This window comes from Takifugu rubripes, chromosome 22, assembly GCF_901000725.2.
Source record: "Takifugu rubripes chromosome 22, fTakRub1.2, whole genome shotgun sequence".
In the NCBI taxonomy this organism is placed as follows: Eukaryota; Metazoa; Chordata; class Actinopteri; order Tetraodontiformes; family Tetraodontidae; genus Takifugu; species Takifugu rubripes.
Window position 1 is genome coordinate 8,721,415 of NC_042306.1, and position 19,566 is coordinate 8,740,980.

At 38.6% G+C, this 19,566-nt stretch overlaps 1 protein-coding gene across 1 annotated transcript; it reads left to right on the forward strand.

Annotated features, from left to right (window-relative positions):
• The first annotated feature begins 8,260 nt into the window (after positions 1-8,260).
• Positions 8,261-18,702, forward strand: cop1 (COP1 E3 ubiquitin ligase). The gene is made up of 20 exons (XM_003975541.3): positions 8,261-8,956; positions 9,027-9,086; positions 9,338-9,435; positions 10,474-10,538; positions 10,647-10,766; positions 11,422-11,490; positions 11,649-11,708; positions 11,805-11,881; positions 12,097-12,160; positions 12,558-12,672; positions 12,802-12,937; positions 13,046-13,189; positions 14,193-14,301; positions 15,277-15,358; positions 15,482-15,598; positions 16,092-16,209; positions 17,154-17,278; positions 17,402-17,562; positions 18,016-18,060; positions 18,169-18,702. The coding sequence occupies exons 1-20, from the start codon at positions 8,628-8,630 to the stop codon at positions 18,184-18,186; spliced, it is 2,112 nt and encodes a 703-aa protein (XP_003975590.1). The 5' UTR covers positions 8,261-8,627; the 3' UTR covers positions 18,187-18,702.
• Positions 18,703-19,566: the final 864 nt, after the last annotated feature.

Sequence of the window (19,566 nt, forward strand, 5' to 3'; positions counted from 1 at the left end):
GTCAGATATTTTGTTGTAATGCTTCTCTTCATTTTCATTTGAAATTAAAGCACATGTTTTCTCCATATCCCAAAATGTGTATTTTTTCTCCAATGAGGTGAGGTTACCAAAGCACTCCATCCATCCATCTGCTCCTGGTCCGGCCCCTTTGTCAAATGTTAGAACCCATTGTGGCCCACGAATCAAAATGTTTGCCCACCCCTGCTCTATCCTCTCCTGCATCCCTCTGGAACCAAGAAGCCTTAGTGCTCCTGCAGCTCTCAACCAGCTCCTGGTAATTTGCTTTCTTATGCTTGTTCAATGTGGTTTCCCCTGGGGACATGTTCATTGATGGGGTGAACAACAACACTGATACGGTAGAGCCAATGGTGGTACCATGCAGTACTGTGCAGATGTGACTTTCTCTAAGGGGAATATTAAGCTGAAGCTGAAGTAGGACCATCGTAGCCTTCAATAAGCGCACACATCTTCTCTGGTATATCACTGATCTTGCTCACATGTTGGTCAATATCTTCTACTGAGGCCTTGAGAAAACCTACTGTGTTTTTGCCCAAGCAGCTATTTAGAGAACAGAAATGTATTTGCCATAAAAAACAGCCCGCCAGGTTCCTCAGAATGCCCCAGAACATTTTCAGTGTTCCTTAGCTGGGTGATCTTGATTTCATACCTGTTTGGTCGAAATGTTGAAGTAGATCCTCCATTAGGTTTTGGTTCTTTTATGACACATCTCCCTGTGCCAATGCTGACAATCATGGTGCTCAATTGATGGAATTGCTGAGTCCACTATCCCTCTTTGACCCCACTTCAAGAGCTGAATCAACATCTTTGTCAAACTGTTGCCATTCTTAGAGTTTGTGTGCAGCAGGCCATATTGGCCAATTGATTGCTAGGTGTAGCAAGAGGGGATTGGGGGCTTTGTAGGATGACTCCATGTCCTGCTCCTCCAATGTTGAGCATTGGCTCTGTGCATTGTTCTACTTGCCTAAAGAAGCCCATATTTGGTCTGGTGGATCCACAGACCTCTCGGGTTCTGAGAGATTTTTCTGAGCAAAAATTTGCACTTGTCAATAATCTATTGCTCGTAATCATTGCCAGGAATTCCATATGTGATGCTCGCCCTTTCCTCCTCTTGGGCACCCCTGGGGGTATCTTTCCATTGGGTTGCTTGGGGCTTTATATGGGTACTGCAATTCAGGTTACTAGACCTCATTGCCCTGGTTGCCCTTTCTACATGCTGTCCAGTGTCTTTGCAGTTGTCATCACACTGTCCACGGTTGTCATCCAACCTTTTCTGGTAGTCACTGATCAAACCAATGCCTTCTTACACTTGTTACATTCAGTGTCACACAAAAATAACAGAAGCAAGGTTCCTAAGACAAGAGTTCCTAAAATCAGTCTAGCTGAGTAGTCTGGTTTTTTGCAGCTGCTGGCAGACCTAATATTTTTTTACCTTCTTTTTCTGCAGCACCATAGATACTGGAAGGATTCTGGAAGTGTTTTCTAAGACAAATTGCAAGGGACCTTTTGAATAGACTGCTTGTTAGCAGTTACAATCTCTCTTATTTTCTCTGATGATTACATGTTCACCTTTTACTGTTTGGTTTCAAAGCTTACATGAGTCACGTGTATGTGTGTTCACAGTGATATAACATAAAAAATGTGAATATGTTTATTTTGGGACATGTGGATAGTAGTGCCTGTGCAGTCTGAATAATATTTGCAGCAGAGGCCAATTAATACACTAAGAATCGCACACTGCAAAACAGAATAAAATTCTTGCCACCACACACTGGTAAAACATCTGCAACACAGTGTCACAAATTTCAAGAGATCTGAGCTTAAGAAAAAGAGCTATGTTGCTTTTTGTACAGAGCGAATGTGTTTTGGGACAGTCCAATTTATTATACAGGTGTACATATTTTTTGTGATCATGCCTGCGTGTTGCAACTGCATTCTAATCTGAAAATGTGCTTGGTATATTTGGTATAATAAATTCTCATTTTATTAATTTTCAGTTTATTTAATTTGACAGTTCAGTTTATTTAATCTTTTTCTTTACAGTAGTATTGTAGCTGTATGCTTGTGTAGCATCAGGTACCATGAATCTGGTACATTTCTCAGTGGAAATGGCCAAAAATGCAAGAAGACTAGTGCCGATACTCCTAGGGGAAACGTGGCCTTAGAGCCTCTTAAAATGAAACATTGAGGGAGGCCAGGATCCAGTATTTTGCAGTTATCTTTTCTTTTAGAAGGAAAATTCCTAGAGCCCTATTTGACACTCCCAACACACTTGAAAGCCTTGCTGTCCCTAAAACTCTTGTCTTTTGAATCTATCTTTCACTTTCAACTGGTGTTTGTTCCATGCTTTTTTAAAAATGAATTTGTTAAATCTGCACTTGAAAAGCCATTTCTGGACCCATCAAAACCAAAAAGTCTCTAGGCTAATGCCTACGCTTCCATTCCATTGTCCTGGAGAAAATAGTGGCTGAGGAACTTGTTTCTGGAGGAATATAGTAGACTCATCTAACAAACTTAAAGAGCATGGGCTGCCTTTTTAAAATTAAAATTCTCTTTTAAAATTGCTTGAATCTTACATTTTTTACAAGCACTCCTAACATGTGGGGTACATTTCCAAATAGATCCTTCATCTTAAAAGACATTGAGATCATTATACATGTGTTTGTCTAATCCCACTTAGACTACTGTAATAGTATTTTTACTTCTCTCGGCCAGAAAGAGCTCCATTGCCTCCAGGCTGTCCAGAACTCTGCTGCAAGACTTTTAACTCGAATCACTAAGTGTTGACATCAGACCGGTCTTGAAGTTGACATCAGACAGGTCAGTGGCTCTCAGTCTTAGAATCATCATCTTAGCATTCATTTTAAAATTTTAATTATTGCCTAAAAGCTTTTAATGGCCAAGCCCCTACCTACATATCTGAGTTGTTGGAGTTATACAATACTTCACGGTCCCTTAGATCCTCAAATTAGTGCCTTATCGGAACCCCTCAGGGATCAAGCTTTCCAATCAGTGGCCCCCAGACTAAATGCTTGTCTGCGCACCTCAGTTAGTATTGAATCCTTTAGAAAATCTCTTAAGACCCATGTTGTTTTGAAAGGCTTATAGTAATTAGTAGGTTTTATGACAGCTTGTTTTTATGATTTAATGCTTCTTTTATGTTCTTTTAAGTTCTGATTGTTCAATAAAGCACTTTGTGAAGGCTTTTGGTCAGAAGTTCAATATTATCATTATTGTTGTTGTTGTTACTGTACATTTGTGATTATTATTTCCAAAACAGTAGCTACTCCAAGCTGCAGCATCTGTTCCCACCATCTGAAATGTCGCCCCTTTCTTCTCCCCCAGACCCCACTATTTTTGTCAGGCTCAATTTGCAAACAGGGCTCTTCCTCGAAGCTGGAGATGGAGATGGAGTAGGAGGCCACTGGCAGTTATGGTAGGGGCCCCCGAAAGGGCAAAAACAGTTCCTAAAGAGTGGGAGGCAGGAATTCCACAATCCCGGCCTGTCTGACTGAGGGATCTGCCTACTAAACATTCAGCTTTTTCTGCAGGCAAAGTGCTCTTTGAAATCCAGCTGCAACTGTGTTGGGGAAAAAAAGAAGATGAAACAAGAAATGGGAGGGGTGAGTGTGTGTGTGTGTGTGTGTGTGTGTGTGTGTGTGTGTGTGTGTGTGTGTGTGTGTGTGTGTTAGATGTAGAAAGAGAGCGAGTCTGAATGGACATGTTCCACTAGGGCCTCACCCCCCTGCAGCAGGGACCTCCACAGATTATCCTTCATCTGTGGTTGTCGGTCTTGACCTCACTGACCCTGAGACCAGCCCTCAAGCACACACACACACACACACACACACACACATATATACACATTTCTTTTGGAAGTAAAAAGGAGAAAATGATCCAAAATGTGTTGGATAAATGAGAGGGAGGGGAGAACAACTTTAAGTTCTTCATCATAATTGGTATAAAATGGTGGGGTCCAGGGTACCAAGGCAATGCATATTTGTATAATGATTGCAAAATAGTTTTCTCCTCATATCTTATATTTCAGGCAATCGGTTTAATGCATTTAATATTTCAACGTATCCATTCAAGGTTTTGCCTTTTTTTTAACCACTGAGAACAATGTCAACCATCTAAGGATAAAGCAACGAAGAACGCTATGAAAAAAAAGATCAAGTATTTTGGTCGTACACAATGAGGAATGGAAATAATGGCTTGGGCCCAGACAAAGTAGGGTCCAGCAAATAGCTTTTTACTATGGAAAAAATAAGAAAAGAAAAACGTACTCTTGTCTTGGGCATAGTTGTTCAACAATACATCCACTAGACAGCACTAATACCACCAACAGCAACATTCCTACTCTGCTTATTCACTGACTCGTGGAGGATTTTCACCTCTTTCACTCCTGTCTGGGGACATTTTAGTCTGTCCAATCTCTGCTAAGCTGTCAGACTCAAATTGTTTGCCTCTTTCCCATATAGATTTAAACTTTTTCTTTTTTTTAACAAGGAGCACATATTGTTGAAGCTTTAAATTCCCATCAAAATATTCTAATTAGCTCTTTTCATTTGCTTTGCTCAGGCAAAATTCACCTCCACAAATTGTACTGCAGTGTTTCAGCCATACATTCATCATAAAGTCACAATAGGACAACAAAATTGGAAATAAAAACATGTCAAAGAGGAATTACAATTAGAAACATGAAACCTTTTTATACTTGATGGTAAATGAAATATTTTTAAAACAATTTGATGCTACTAAGAATAATAAGACATATATTGCTGCTCCCCTAACCAAGATTAATATGTGTATTTATAATACTTTTTTCATGTACCGGTAATCCTCATACCTTTGTTGGATGGGTTATTCTAACAGTAACACAAAAACACATAATGAGAGATGAGCATCAAAAAGGTGCACAAGAGTAGATGTTACACCTGGAAAACTAAAAGAAAGAAAAAAGAGGACTCTTTTGTCAATGAGGGGGGATGTTATGATGTTTTGAACTTTAAACCCTGTTTTTCGGACATGTGGCATGTGGACATGTGTTTAGCAGACATGGGCGGTACATACGTACAGCAAAATGCTAGTCAAGGTAAGCATTGTCAGAGGTATGGTACACTCTCAGATTAAATGAGCCTGTTAATCCCACATGTAAGGATTATAAAAGAAGGTGCACTGAGTGACAGGTGAGTTCAATTGCTGATGAGAGTGTCTGGCTACAGGCAGCAGGTCACTGGCTGTTGCCATGTTCCTTTTGTTGCACATATTGCCCACATGCTACAAGTCAGAAGAAATTTAGAAAGATGTGACTGTGTCCATATAAAAAGGCCAAAAGAGGTGCAAGAGCAGAGCCACCCCATACATGAAGACACATGATGGTTACACTTAGATATACAGTACCCCCTTTTTTCAGTATACACTTGGTCCTGACACAAATTTTGATCAATTTCATTTGTTCTTTACCCAAAAGCAGTATAGACCCATGGCAGTAAGATTATGGGGACCTAGTGAACCATCTCCAAAAGAGCTTGTTTAAGTAAATTAAACCCTTTATATGTGAGTGTAAGGATCTGTCTGCCGTATGGCTAACTGTTGTTTTATCCTGCCCTTCTCCATCTCTCTGTCACATGACTCACCTTTTCCTGACCCTCCCCACTTCTCTCCCCGTATATTTAAGCCTGTCTCCCTTTCCCTTCTGTTACAGACTGTCTTGTGTGCCAGTCTTTGCAATTTCGTGCTTGTTTTAGAACTCTGGGGTTTGTTTTTTTAGTTAGATTTCGGACTCAATTTTGCCTACTTATTTGGACTTGTTTAGCTGGTTGGACTGATATGACTGTACAAACTGATATTAAAGCATTTGATATTATACAGTCTGTCTGTCTTTTCTGGATTAGAGAACACAATTATCATGTATTTACAACATGTATTTAAAACTGGAGCCAGATAAAGTATAACATTGCCCTGTATTAACCATTGCAGGGTAATCAGTTAACATCTAAGCAGTAAGCCAGTCCATTTATTTTAAGAACAGTCAAGTTTTTAAACAAGCTTTGTTTACTTGTCAAGAATTCAGTAGACTAAAAATTGAAAAACACCTTTGTAATTTAGCATACATTTTCTTCTTTTGCTAAACAGTACAATAGCAGCTTTGGTGTCCCTCCCTGTGTTTGATCAGTTGTGAGTAAGGTATCCACCCTACGTCATTCCATTATGACTGCACTACATATTTCATAGCCATACCATATATTACAATTACACTGCTACCCAAAAAGTTGTAGAATTTTTTTTTTTACAATGTGCAAATGTGATTTATTTTGATTTACCCAACTGTGGCCGCTTCTCCAGGGGCCGTTTTACCCACTGTTAAATTATCTGCTCTCGCTGTGGTGTTGATCAGGGAAAAACTGGATAGGAATTCTGTTCTGAGGGGGTTTGTTGAGGTCATACCTCAGGCTAGAATCTAATCCTTCATAACAGGAACTACGAGTGCCGTAAACAAGAGCATGTGTGTCCTCCAGAAGACTAGCATTGGCATAGAAATGAAAGGGGATTGTGAGAGACTGACTAACTGACAACAAAGTCCAGACACTTCTGTGTGTGTAGTGCATGAAGTAGGAAGTTTGACATGATTTTGAAAGTAACACGCTAAACATTTTGCCTCTATTTCTGCAGAGCTGAGGCCACTGGATAAACACCAGACAACTCAGTAGTGTCATGAGTAGCCAGAGATGAACTGTTTCCACCTCCTGATTTGGCTGAATGCCACATTAAATAACGTTGAATTTCATAAATCCTACTCGTGGTGTGAAAGCAACCAGAAAAACAGCCCTAGGGGAAAATTAGAACTGGAGGCAGCTCCAAGGTTGGGTAATTCCTTTAACTGCATTCCCAAAGGCACTGCAAGCAAAAACAGATATTGTCTCCTTTCTCCGTTTATTGTATTGAAGTTGTGTTTCCTTTACCTTCTGTACCAGATTGTCGTTTCCCCTGTGCAAGCCTTCCCCCAAGTTCAACTTTTGACTTGTTAATGGATTGTGTTTGCTTTTTGTGAAAGAAAATGAAAAATTCTGGGTTTTTAAAAAAAATTAAAAACGTTGAATTATTACTGAGTCTCCTTTCTGGGACCAATTTTGTCAGGTTCTGATAATGAATGTTCAAGCCAAACTCATAATTCCTTGCATGTGAGGAAAGCATTTGCATCCCAGACTTTAGGTCCAAAAAGACTATAAAGATTGAGTATTCCTAAATTAAGCACACCAACTTTCCAGCACACATCAGGCTGACCATTGCAGCACAGAGAAAGACATTTTCCTCTACACGGTGGTCTCTTTCTGGTAAAATTAATTTGCCTTTCAGTGTGTCCAGTGATTTTCCCCTTGCTAAAACGCTTATTACTGGTGATAAACATAAAATTCTTCCACAAATAAAAACATGGGCAAAACATTTTGTGTGTGGGTAGGACCCCTGGATTTCCCCATGTGAAGGTGAAACCAAGAAAAGCCAGTAGTGGGCTGTGAGTGTGAATAACTGTATGTTAATGCTTTTTAAGGTTTAATTTGTTGTTATAAGTGGGCCTGTAAATGATGTGACAGTTTTCTTTTCCTTGGTAGTGACAGTATTCTGTGGATCCAACTGAAATCATACATCCATCTATCCACTCTTTGTACCTTTTTATTTCTACTTGGGGTCAAGAATCAAACAGGTGACTGGTCTGTAATATGGAACACGTATGAGTCATTCACATATTCAGACAGAAGGGTAAACTAGAGTCATCAGACAACCTAATGTATATGTTTTTGGATAGCTGATGAATACTTGGAGAAAAGATTTGAAGCAATACAATGTGTGCTTGGGAAATCTTTGGGGCAACTGTGGTGCACCCATACTTCTTGTAGCTTTGTGCTTATTGTTTGTTTTCCAAAATGGTAAAATAAATAAATACAAATGTAATTTGTGCCTATTTGTGTGTCTGTTATTGCCTGATGAAAATTACATTAAAAACTTGTATTTTAAAAGTTGTATACATTAAATACTAATCAAGATCATCAAAATGATGTCTTTCTACTCAGTGCGATCTTTGGTTTATTTATGAATGAACAGAGCACCTTAATATAACATGTCACAAATTGTGTTATCAAGGTCAGAAATGCTGTGCAGCTCATCCCTAATTTATTTTCCAAATGTCCATAATAGCCTGCAAGGTGCAGTTAAGCTCCATGTCGTTAGGTGGTGCTATTTCAAAACCAGGCACACACTGGCTACCTGTGTGGGTAATCGAGAAAACTGAGAGATTTTTCTTATGTAGCTAATAGTATCTAGCCGGCTAATCCCTGGTATATTGCAGTTGGGATCGTTTTTTTAAACCATTTTTAGCCTTCGTGTTCTTGTCTTTGTTCTCATATACGGTCAGTAACAAATGTGAGGCAAACATAAGCATACACGTATAAATATGCTGGGTGTTTGGATACGGTTCGTTCCAGGATGATAGCACACAAGCAAGACAGCTAGCTAGCCATCCTTCAGAAGTAACCCAAGTGGCCGCACTGTCCGGATGCTTTGAACATCAACACAGCGGATTTTAAGGAGTTACTAGTCGGTTTAAAGTGATGTCGGGCAACCGGCCACAGCAAAATGCTGGTGGGGCGAGTTCTGTGCCCGGCACAAGCAGCGGTACCAGCAATTCAAACGGTGGTGGATCCAACGCCGCCATCAGTAACGGTAACAATTCTGGAACTGTTGTGCCCTCTCGGACCTTGGCAGCTGCCAGCGGCTTGTCGGTGCCAACTTTGGCCGCTGTGCCGTCTGGCCGGGGCGGTTTCGCATCTCTGAGCAGACCCTCCGGATCTTCAGGCAGCAGAAAGAAAGCCCATCATCAAACTCCCCTTTACAATGGCTTGTTGAATTCATACGAAGACAAAAGCAACGATTTTGTTTGGTTAGTTTTCTTACTATTGACGTTAACACTGTGACTGTTAGCAGAGTTTTGACAGTGTCTGCTCTTCCAGCCCCATCTGCTTCGAAATGATTGAAGAGGCACATATGACAAAGTGTGGACACAGTTTTTGGTAAGTATGGGACACGTATTTGGAAATTAATCCTAGATCTATGTGAGATCATTGAAGGATCTTTTGCCAAGAACATAATTCCATCATGCATATTAATAGTGCATAATGCATGTACATAGCCTCTAATGTCCCTGATCTGAATCATTTCAATTATAGGTTACGTCGAATCACTTATCTTGGTGAAACATTTTTCTCTGCGCTGTCCTGTGTCAGTGTTTTTGACACTTTTCTGTGATTTCTGTCACCTTTAGTTTTAAATGTATCCGTCAAAGCCTGGAAGATAGCAACAGATGCCCCAAATGTAACTATATTGTGGACAATGTGGATCAGCTTTACCCAAACTTTCTTGGTAGGTATTCATGAATTCACATTTACACTTTATGAGAACTGATCCACCTGTCTGGCAGTGGTGGGAAAAAAAGCTGTGCATAATACAAGTCATTTTTAGTATGTTTTAAAAGTAGTAGAATACAGTGTCTGAACAAGAATTACACATGAATCAGTGTTTTGTAGAACCACTTTAATCACCCTTAAGCTTAAAGTTCATGCATTCTTTGTAGATTTGTGGGTGGTTTTTTTGTGCACAGCTCTGTTAAGATTCAGCACTTGAGTAGGTGTCAGGTCTGGATTTTCATTTATTCTTTATCAGCCCTTCTCTTTAGCCTTCTTTGTGCAAATACTGGGTTTTTGTGATGTCCATGTCTTAAAAGTAGGATGATGTATTCATGATGATGCAGTGACTTTTTTCATGACAGATAGAGAGCTGTGTGTTCTCTTCAATGGTCTTTTAAGGAAGCAGCAGCCTCTTTGGTGGTTTCCTGCCATCGACAGCTTGTGTGTTTTACTGCAGACTTATGAAGTGATATATTCAGATCTTTCGCTGTCACTCAGAGTTGTTTCTTGACCTCAGAGATGAGTCTCTCCCATCCTCTCTTGGCCAGTTCTACATTATGCCCACCTCTTGGTAAAGTAGCTGCAGACCATTTGTGTCGATTTGAGTGTTTGACTAAATGTAGCAAAATTCTTGATGGTAGATCCTCTAAAAGGTCATTATAGTGAGGCACTGTAGCCAGAGGTAATGGTGAGGACACGAGTGATGCTGTTGTTCCTGTCTTTTTTCACAGTCTAGATGCAAATATATACCGGTACATTGCTAACACATTTGAATGTCTGATTCATGAATGCTATTCAGTTACAATGAGCCACTGACAAATGTTCCATCTCCTGTGTACAATTTGTCTTATCGTAAATTAAGTTCAACTCTAATGTTAATGTGGCTTTGACTACCCGTTAAGGCTAGAATTGTGGTTTATTAACAACGTGGGACGTAGCTAATCTTTTTTAATTGATCTCCTTTTGGCCATTTCCATCTGTGAAATCCCTGAAGTCAATGAACTGATCCTGAAACAGAAACAAATGTCAGAGGAGAAGAGACTGAAATTAGACCATCCTGTGAGTACAGCACATTCATTTCATATAGTATCTTTCAAAGCCCTTCATCCTATAATGCTGTGACTCTTGGGGCCATCACAGTTTTTAAAAACCTCCTCTGATATCCAGAATGGGTCTAGGTGGCAGATATTCCAGGATGCTTTGAATCCTGACCAGGAGAACTTGGACCTGGCAAATGTCAATCTGATGCTGGAGCTCCTGATCCAAAAGAAGAAGCAGCTGGAGGCGGTAAGGAGGGGTCTTTGGGTAATTTCTGTCGTCTGTTGCTACCTTCATGTGCTCAATAGAAGGGTTTTTGAAGGAAACATCAAAACACTTGTCAAGAACGTGCTGGCCTCAGAAGTTATCAGGCAAAACATTTTCATATTATATTTTCAGGTTGTGTCATTAGTGCTTTACACTACACACACACCCATTTTCTTGCTATTACACCGATATCAGACATTTAACATAACATATCAGGCATTTAACATAACCTTTCGGAAAGCACAGTGATTTACTTTTGTAAAGTGATACTTTTGTCAATGTGAGATGGTCATCCGTCCAGTTTCCACTCTGAGAAAGCAAGTCAGTTTTTACTTCTCAGGATTTTGGATCGTAGCTCCTTATCAAAATTTTATCTTCCAACTGCTGGTTTGTTTTAAAAGTTTACCTGTATTGATAGAATGCTTTGTAAAATATAATTCTTAGTAAAAAAAAAAAAAAAAGCCCCCAAGATGCTGGACTTCATGTGTCAATTGGTATCTTTTATCTTTCATTGCATTAATGGTTTCAGATGACCAGAACATCATTGGAGCTGTCGTCATGCTTGTATTCCTGAAGCATCTGTTGCTGTTTTGAATACACTTTTTCATTTATTTTTGTTAATAATTTGAATCTTTAGGAATCCCAGGCAGCTCAGAGACAAATCCTGATGGAGTTTCTGAAAGAAGCTCGGAGAAACAAGAAAGAGGTTTAGTATTAAGAGAATATTTTGCAATCACATCCTAGCCTAAGAGCAAAATAATGTAGTTTTTAAAAACTATTAATAATAAATGAAAAGTGGGGAATTTTTTTTTAGATCTCTTGAATGTCTGCAAGGATGTTCATGTTTTCCCACTCTGTCAACAGCAACTAGAACAACTGCAGAAAGAGTTAAACTTCCTTGAAGAAGACATTAAGCGTGTTGAGGTGAATTAACTGAGCCTTATTTTCCTGCATACCCTATTCTAATTTGTGTGATGAACTAAATATATTAAAGCCCACTTATGTTCCGTCACCTTCCAGGAGATGAGCGGGCTGTACTCTCCGATGGAGGCTGAATGCACAGTACCTAATGTTGAGGCTCCATCACCAGCGCCCAGGTACAGTCCAATTATGAATGAGAGCATCCCTCCAGTACAATCTGCTGCAACTTCTGTCCCATTATTCTGGATCCCCCAGATTAGTTTAATAGTAAAAGTTTGATTTAGCCTCTAATTGATTTAGCTTCTAATTGGAAATCATACTAGATTTTCTTAGTGTTTGGTATCAGTGTGCCATGTACCGTCATGTATCCCTTACTTTATTTCTTGTGTAGCTGTAGTAGTATTATAGACCCGCCAGACTACAGCCAGCCTCCCGGATTTGGTGGAACAAACCAGGTACGTCTTAGAAACTAATTTCTTCTTTAGCCTACTGATTTTACCTGTGAAAACATTTCCAATTTGATATGATATGAAACTGGAGCTTTTTGGACAGTGATAAAACCACATGGTACCAAGACAAATTTGTCAAAGAAACAGTCAAGATATGATTGAGGGATAGATTTTCTGTGGTACCAAAACCTGAAAAGTGATTCTAACGTGATTGTAAAGTAATTGTAATTGTTTTTAATCATTGTAATTGTTTTTTTTGCATTGAACTGAGGTGAAATTTAACCTCCTTTCTTTACCTGCATTTGAATATTCTAGTACTTTATTTTGGACTGAAAGTACTGTTACATACAATCGTGGTCAGAATTTCTGTAGCAAGGGGTTGACACTTGTTATTGTTTGCCAGGGCAAGAGGCAGACGTGGTACAACAGCACACTGGCATCAAGAAGGAAAAGATTGACAGCTCACTTTGAGGATCTGGAGCAGTGCTACTTCTCCAACAAAATGTCGCACATCACAGGTAATTATCTATAAGTGAGCAGTGTGATATATTCTCTGATGATGTGTTGATTTCAGTCAAGTTTGAGATACACAACTGAGACTGGAGGTTGTCCTAAAACATTCAGTATTCTGTGTCTGTTGTGCTCAGAGGAAAGTCGGAACATGAACCAGTTGGATGATTTTATGGAGTGTCTGGCTAAATTTACCCGCTACAATTCTGTACGCCCTCTTGCCACTCTCTCATATGCCAGCGACCTCTATAATGGCTCCAGTATTGTTTCGAGGTAAAACAATTAAAAGTTACCCATTATTAATTTTCTCGTTTTACAGTGTTTTGCGACGATGTCTTACCTGTTGTTTCATCCCTGCTTTTTTTATGGTTTGTGTTGCAGTATTGAGTTTGACCGTGACTGTGACTATTTTGCCATTGCTGGTGTGACCAAGAAGATCAAGGTGTTTGAGTATGGCACAGTAATCCAGGATGCAGTTGACATCCACTATCCCGTTAATGAAATGACCTGCAATTCCAAAATCAGGTAGGCCAAATGTACTGGGACACAGAATTCTGAAAAATCAACGTGAGATGCAATTGAAATTATAATCAATTATAATAATAAGGATCATGTTAAAGGAAAAGGACACAACCTTGCTGCACACATATGCATTAAGTAGGCTTTTTTTTTTTTTTTTTAAATGACCCAGCCTTATTTAAAATTAGAAATTTCTTTAGATGATAAGCAACAATTAGCTTCCCTTGGTAGCTGATCCTAATAAGATTACCGCTGAATTTAGTTCACATTTTATTGTTGTTATTATTAATCACAATAGAGCCGAGCAGTTAAGTGTTAATTTAATCAAGCAATTTATACGATTGCTTGTATTATGTCTCGGGTGTTTTGCCATTTTGATATATGTTTTACAGATTATTACAATCTTCTCTAGAAACAGTAGAAACCAAATACTTGTCACACCATGTTGAGTGCCTTCGTGATTTGTGATGGATGTGTCTTCTAATGGTATCAGATGTCATTCTACATCTTAAAAGTATTGTAATGTGTAAGTTTGTTTAATACATGAAAGCTTTCAGCGATCATTATGAGCAGATTAAAAAAAAATCCCCGAAACAATACACAAATGGGAGACCCTACCAGAATTATTAAAAAAAAAAATAGTCATGTGACAGAACTGATAAAACCTTACAGCACCAATAACCTTGGAAAAGCTACTGAAAACATTACTGTGTGAGATGAGTCAAAAACACAAAATGTTGAACAAGGATTACATTTTAAAAGGTCAAATGTAGTATTTGGGCAAATGTAAGTATTATAACATAAAGTCCGGTGTCCTGAATGATTGCATGAGTCCTTTTTGTATTGTATTATGAAATGTTCATACTTCCTTTTATGTGTTGTTGTTTTTTTAACACAAAAATCAGAAACACATGGTTAGACTTCAAAAAATAGAAATAAAATAACACTTTTTAAATGTGAACCTGGGTCTTTGAGGGGAAAAAAATCACATGGATGTTCTTTGTTGCAGCTGTATCAGCTGGAGCAGCTACCACAAGAACCTTCTCGCCAGCAGCGACTATGAGGGCACCGTCATTCTGTGGGATGGATTCACAGGCCAGAAGTCCAAAGTCTACCAGGTTGGTGTACAACTTTATGGAAAGTTTATTTGTAGCATTGCATTTCACGAATAATAGCTACTGAAATTTCTGGTGTATAAGGCGCACCTAAGTATAAGCCACGCCGGTAATTATGGTAGTTAATAATCAACTTTTTACATGTATGCATTTGACTATAGGCCACAGGAGTCTACGTCAGTACCACAGACAGTATTTAAGCAGAGATGGGGGACCCCTTTTTTTCCACATATCTTTCACATATATTGCACAATATTAACTGTCCCATCCAGTCGAATTCTACGCTATCTTTGCTTGAGTGAATTTGAGGAATTATTTTATTTTTTCCTCATAGTTGGGAGTAAGTTGCTGACACAAAGTCGTCTATGCACGGACGATCAGGTTATCTCTTCTCATAAATCTGAGACACTATGTTGGTCCAAATCTACAATTTTCATTTTGTTGGTGATTCTTTGGGCCTTCAGTCGGATGTGCACGGTGGAACCCCTTCAGCCATCTGCTCTCTGTGTGTTTATTCAGTCTTTAAGACTGCTTTCAAGTTCAGGCCATCATCCTTTTTTGTCCTTGGAAAACTTTTGTTGTCTTTTTGCACTGGGACAGTTCTTTGTGCTGCCGTCTCCAGCGTCTCACCTTGGATTCATTGATGCTTAACTTACGTGCAGCAGCTCTATTTCCTTCTGTTACAGCCAGATCGATCGCATTGAACTTAAAAGCTGCATAAAATGAATTTCTTCCTTTATATTCCATGATGACGGTGTGCATTGCGTGCATGAAGTGCCAAATTAAGGATCTAAATAATTATACCGTTGTGTAAGTGCATTTGATTGGCACACTGTGACTTTATTGGTCTGATGTGCTTTGGTGGCATGAAGCTCGTCAATTAGAAAAACATAAATAGGGTTCGACGCCTAGGAAAAAAGTAGCGGCTTATACATCGTAAATTCATTATATTTCAGTCTGAGATGTCTTTTGTTTTAGGAACATGAAAAAAGGTGTTGGAGTGTTGACTTCAATCTCATGGACCCCAAACTTCTAGCCTCTGGTTCTGATGACGCTAAAGGTAACTACATCATTTAATTCATTTCCCCACGGGGATGAATAAAGTTCATCTTAATCTTAATCTTAATCATGATGTTCCAGTTTCAGGCAGACCCCCTATTTACCCACTGCTTTTCTTCCCCAGTGAAGTTATGGTCCACCAACCTTGACAACTCTGTAGCCAGCATCGAGGCCAAAGCTAATGTCTGCTGTGTTAAATTCAGTCCAACCTCCAGGTATCATCTGGCCTTTGGCTGTGCAGGTAAGATTAAGCCTGCTCACAAAAACCCTGGTGCTCCAGATGAAACAGTTCTTCCAAGAAAGGGAAAAATAGTAATATGGAATGTCTTACATGACTCCTCCTTTATATAACTTGCATTGAATAAACTAGACAGCACAGAAAGTTTTATTCAAAAACAAATTGCCTCAGGTATGTTACCCAGGTCCTTGTGTCTCTAATTTTCCCGTAAGCCTGGAAAAAAGAAGCTTCTCATTGACCTTGAAGTTGTTTTGTTGCTTCAATGAAAAAAGGGGCACTGTATTGAGAGCCAGCAGGCACAATACACCATTCTTTGAAAATCAACTGGTAAAATACACATTTTAATAAATGTCATGTAAGGTATTTTACGTCATTTCACTGTGGCTGCCTGCCTGGGCCTTACTGGATATGACTGGACCTGCAGCTATTTCCAATCAAACTGATCAACTTTGTACACAGTAGCGTGGTCTCATGCCTGTGTTTTTTGTGTTTGCAGACCACTGTGTCCATTACTATGATCTGCGTAACACTAAGCAGCCGATCATGGTGTTCAAGGGTCACAGGAAGGCCGTGTCCTATGCCAAGTTTGTCAGCGGAGAAGAAATTGTTTCTGCGTAAGTTGTTGAAGCCTTTTTATTATCAAACTTGATTTCATGCTCCAATTTGTGTAAATTTGGAGTTAAATATTTCTTATTTAAAACAACAAATGTCCACCAAGCTTGAAGATAATGTTTCATGATGAACTGAAAGACAAAAAAGGCAAGGTCAAAATGATTGAACTGCTCATCATTGAGTCAATAATGTAATATTTTGAAATCACAGCTGGAAAAGTCCTGTATTCAATGAGTCAGTTCTTGCCCTTTGGTTGTGCTACCATCTCTAGACTGTACAACAATTATCTTTTAGATCACCATCTATCTGAAAAGCAACCAAATCATTCGCACTCTGGCTTTTTACATCTGGTTACTTCTATATATTTGATTTAATATCATTTAGAATGTATTTATTGTACTATTCCTTGTAAGTCCTGGGTGTGTCTGTCTAGTAGTTTTGTTGTTTTTTGAGAATTAGTCTCTCTGCTCATAAACAAAGGGCCCATTTGGAATTTATTGTTTACATTACATTGAATTGATATCTGTTGGATAGGCCCACTCGGTCAAGTAACCAGGTCCACCGGAGTCCCTTACTCAAGGTTTATTGTTGGTTGCTTGTTCACATGTGGTTTAAAAGAAAGAAAAAAGTTCACATTAGGTTTAAAGTAAACCTGACTATTTAGTGTGTGTTCCAAATGGACCAAATATTGCCCTGAACTCTAGGAAACGTCTGGCTATATATTTATGAACGTTACCAACCTTTGGCGGCTGGGTTGTCCATTTTTCACTTTAGACAAAATGAGATTTACAGAAACAAAGATACTGAAAGAGCAAATGGTTCAATCTTGGGCCAATGTTATCTGTTTTTTGATTGATCTTGTCATAACAATTTAAATTCAGTTTGACATGTCATTAAAAGCTACAATCTCATCTCTCACTAAGCGTTTACTCCTTTAATTTTTCAGGTCGACAGACAGTCAGCTAAAGCTGTGGAATGTCGGCAAACCTCACTGTCTGCGTTCCTTCAAGGGTCACATCAATGAGAAGAACTTTGTGGGTCTGGCTTCTAATGGAGATTATATTGCCTGTGGTGAGGACCCTATGCATTAGCCGTCATACTGATGCTTCCTGAACTGAAACTGATTTTTGAAGATCCAGATTTTTTTTTAAAAATGTATATAATTGTTGTGTGTGTTTGTGCACATGCTTGCAGGCAGTGAAAACAACTCCCTATATCTTTACTACAAAGGACTTTCCAAGACACTGTTAACCTTCAAATTTGATACAGTAAAAAGTGTCCTGGACAAAGACAAGAAGGAGGATGACACCAATGAGTTTGTGAGTGCTGTGTGCTGGAGAGCACTGCCCGATGGGGTGAGTTCACCTCCTAATCATCAAAGCCCAAGATAAGATTCAAGAGAAACATGATGTCTTACCCACTTCCTGATCCTATAAAGGGTATCAGATGTCAGGCCTTTGGCTGTAGATGCAGTTTGCAAAAGGAAGAGTTTTGTTAGGATGTTTTGATGTCATGTCCAGTTGCCCTTGTGGTTTCTGTAGCTGCAGACAGATTAAAATGATCCAGATGCATCTGACTTCCTAAATATTGCTATGGTATGGGATGAACTCTATGTGGACTCAGGGAATGTTAGCAGGCCTTTAGAGATGTGAAAACAATTTTTCAACAGTTAGTTGAACATAGTGATCACAGATATATATTTATTTACATGTCACATTTTAACAAGTTGGAGCATCATTGTCTAACAAACAAATATTCATTAAGATTGTAGAATATGCTGTTATTAATGATCATATTTATTTTCTTAGGAATCCAATGTACTGATTGCTGCAAACAGTCAAGGAACAATCAAGGTTTGTGTTTTCATGTCCTTTTACCGACCAAATACGACACATCATAATTATGTGCTTTTTAAATGTAGCAGAACATCAGAACCCCTCTTTTTTTTTTCCCTCATGCAGGTTCTTGAACTCGTCTGAAGCCTCCACATTTTCTTCCCGTATGAGAGAAGGACTCGGTCTTGGGGAAGGTCACGCTGCCTGCTAACCTCCTGTTAGCTCTGGTGAAATAAACTGAAGCCATCTTATTGACATGAGCTCCTCATTTTGGAAAGCAGAGCAGACTCTGGAACAGTGCATCAGTGAAATGGGAGATATACTGTCATGTGACTGCAGAGGACCTAGCTTGGGCCAATATAGAACAAGCAACTTGGGAAAGCTGTTTTGTTTCTTTTCAGTAATGACAATATTGGCAGTAGAACATGGAACACCTTTATAGTTTTACTTCAAATCAAATTTTTTTTTAATCAAACTGTCGATGTGATTTTTTCCCCCCCGTTTTAAAGTCCAAAGCACAAAACAATATGACATGCAGAAATAATGCAAGAAGCTTTTAATCTCCCCAACCCCTGTTTGTCACTGGTCTCCCCTTTATGTGTAGGTTTTTTTTTTTCATTTTGAGAGAAACTAATTTTAATAAATATGACTTGAAAGTAATTGTTAAGTGTTTGACTTCCTTCTGTGAATTACCGGTAATTGTGCAACATATTGGAAAATTAAGGACCAACACAATATGGAAGCGTTCTGCATGAACAAGAAGTTTGCTGTCATCAGTTTCATCCAATTTTAAAAAAAATAAAATAAAATAAAAGCAGCTGTACCGTTACATCAAACTGGATTATTTTACATAACCTCAGAATCCTTCTGAGGAGGAGCAGCAGCATTTTTCTGACAGTATTGAGCCAATGTAAATTAAGCTACATTGCATCTCCAGTAGAACTACGGTACATTGTGGGAGTAAACCTTGTAATCTATGAAAAAGTATTGGGTTTTAATTTTTCGAGAATTCAGCAGAGTGGGTGTTTTTGTATTTGTAAATCTAAACAATTTTTTTCCAAAATAAGTTGCCAAGCTGATCTTTGTACTAAATATATTTTAATGTACATATACAATTCATTTAATCATGTTAATTTTCTTAACATGTTTGAGCTCTAAAAAATAAATAAATAAACATTACAGACATGGGTGATCGTAACTTTTGCTGCAGTGTAATGTTTGTCATTGGAGAGAGTGTACACTTAATACCAAGGGTTTTACAGGACAGATATATCACCTGTTCACAATTCTGATAATCGATGTATTTTATTTTTTTTAAAGATCTCTGCCAATGAGGTAATGTGACAGTCTGTTTTAATCTGTCTGATTGTGAATGAAATAACTAAAAGTTATGAACAGATTTTACAGATCTTTAGAAAATGTTCATAATGGGCCGAGGAATAGATGAATGAATTTTGGAGATTTTCAATGAACAATGTCCTATGGCCTTCCATAAAATAGTCGACTCTGTTATACTATATACTG

Excerpts from the sequence above, each read along its gene's own strand:
- cop1 (XM_003975541.3), top strand. The coding sequence starts at position 8,628 with ATGTCGGGCAACCGGCCACAGCAAAATGCTGGTGGGGCGAGTTCTGTG. Across the intron at positions 10,539-10,646 it reads GACTGAAATTAGACCATCCT|AATGGGTCTAGGTGGCAGAT; the intron begins GTGAGTACAGCA and ends TCTGATATCCAG. Across the intron at positions 15,359-15,481 it reads TGGTTCTGATGACGCTAAAG|TGAAGTTATGGTCCACCAAC; the intron begins GTAACTACATCA and ends TTTCTTCCCCAG.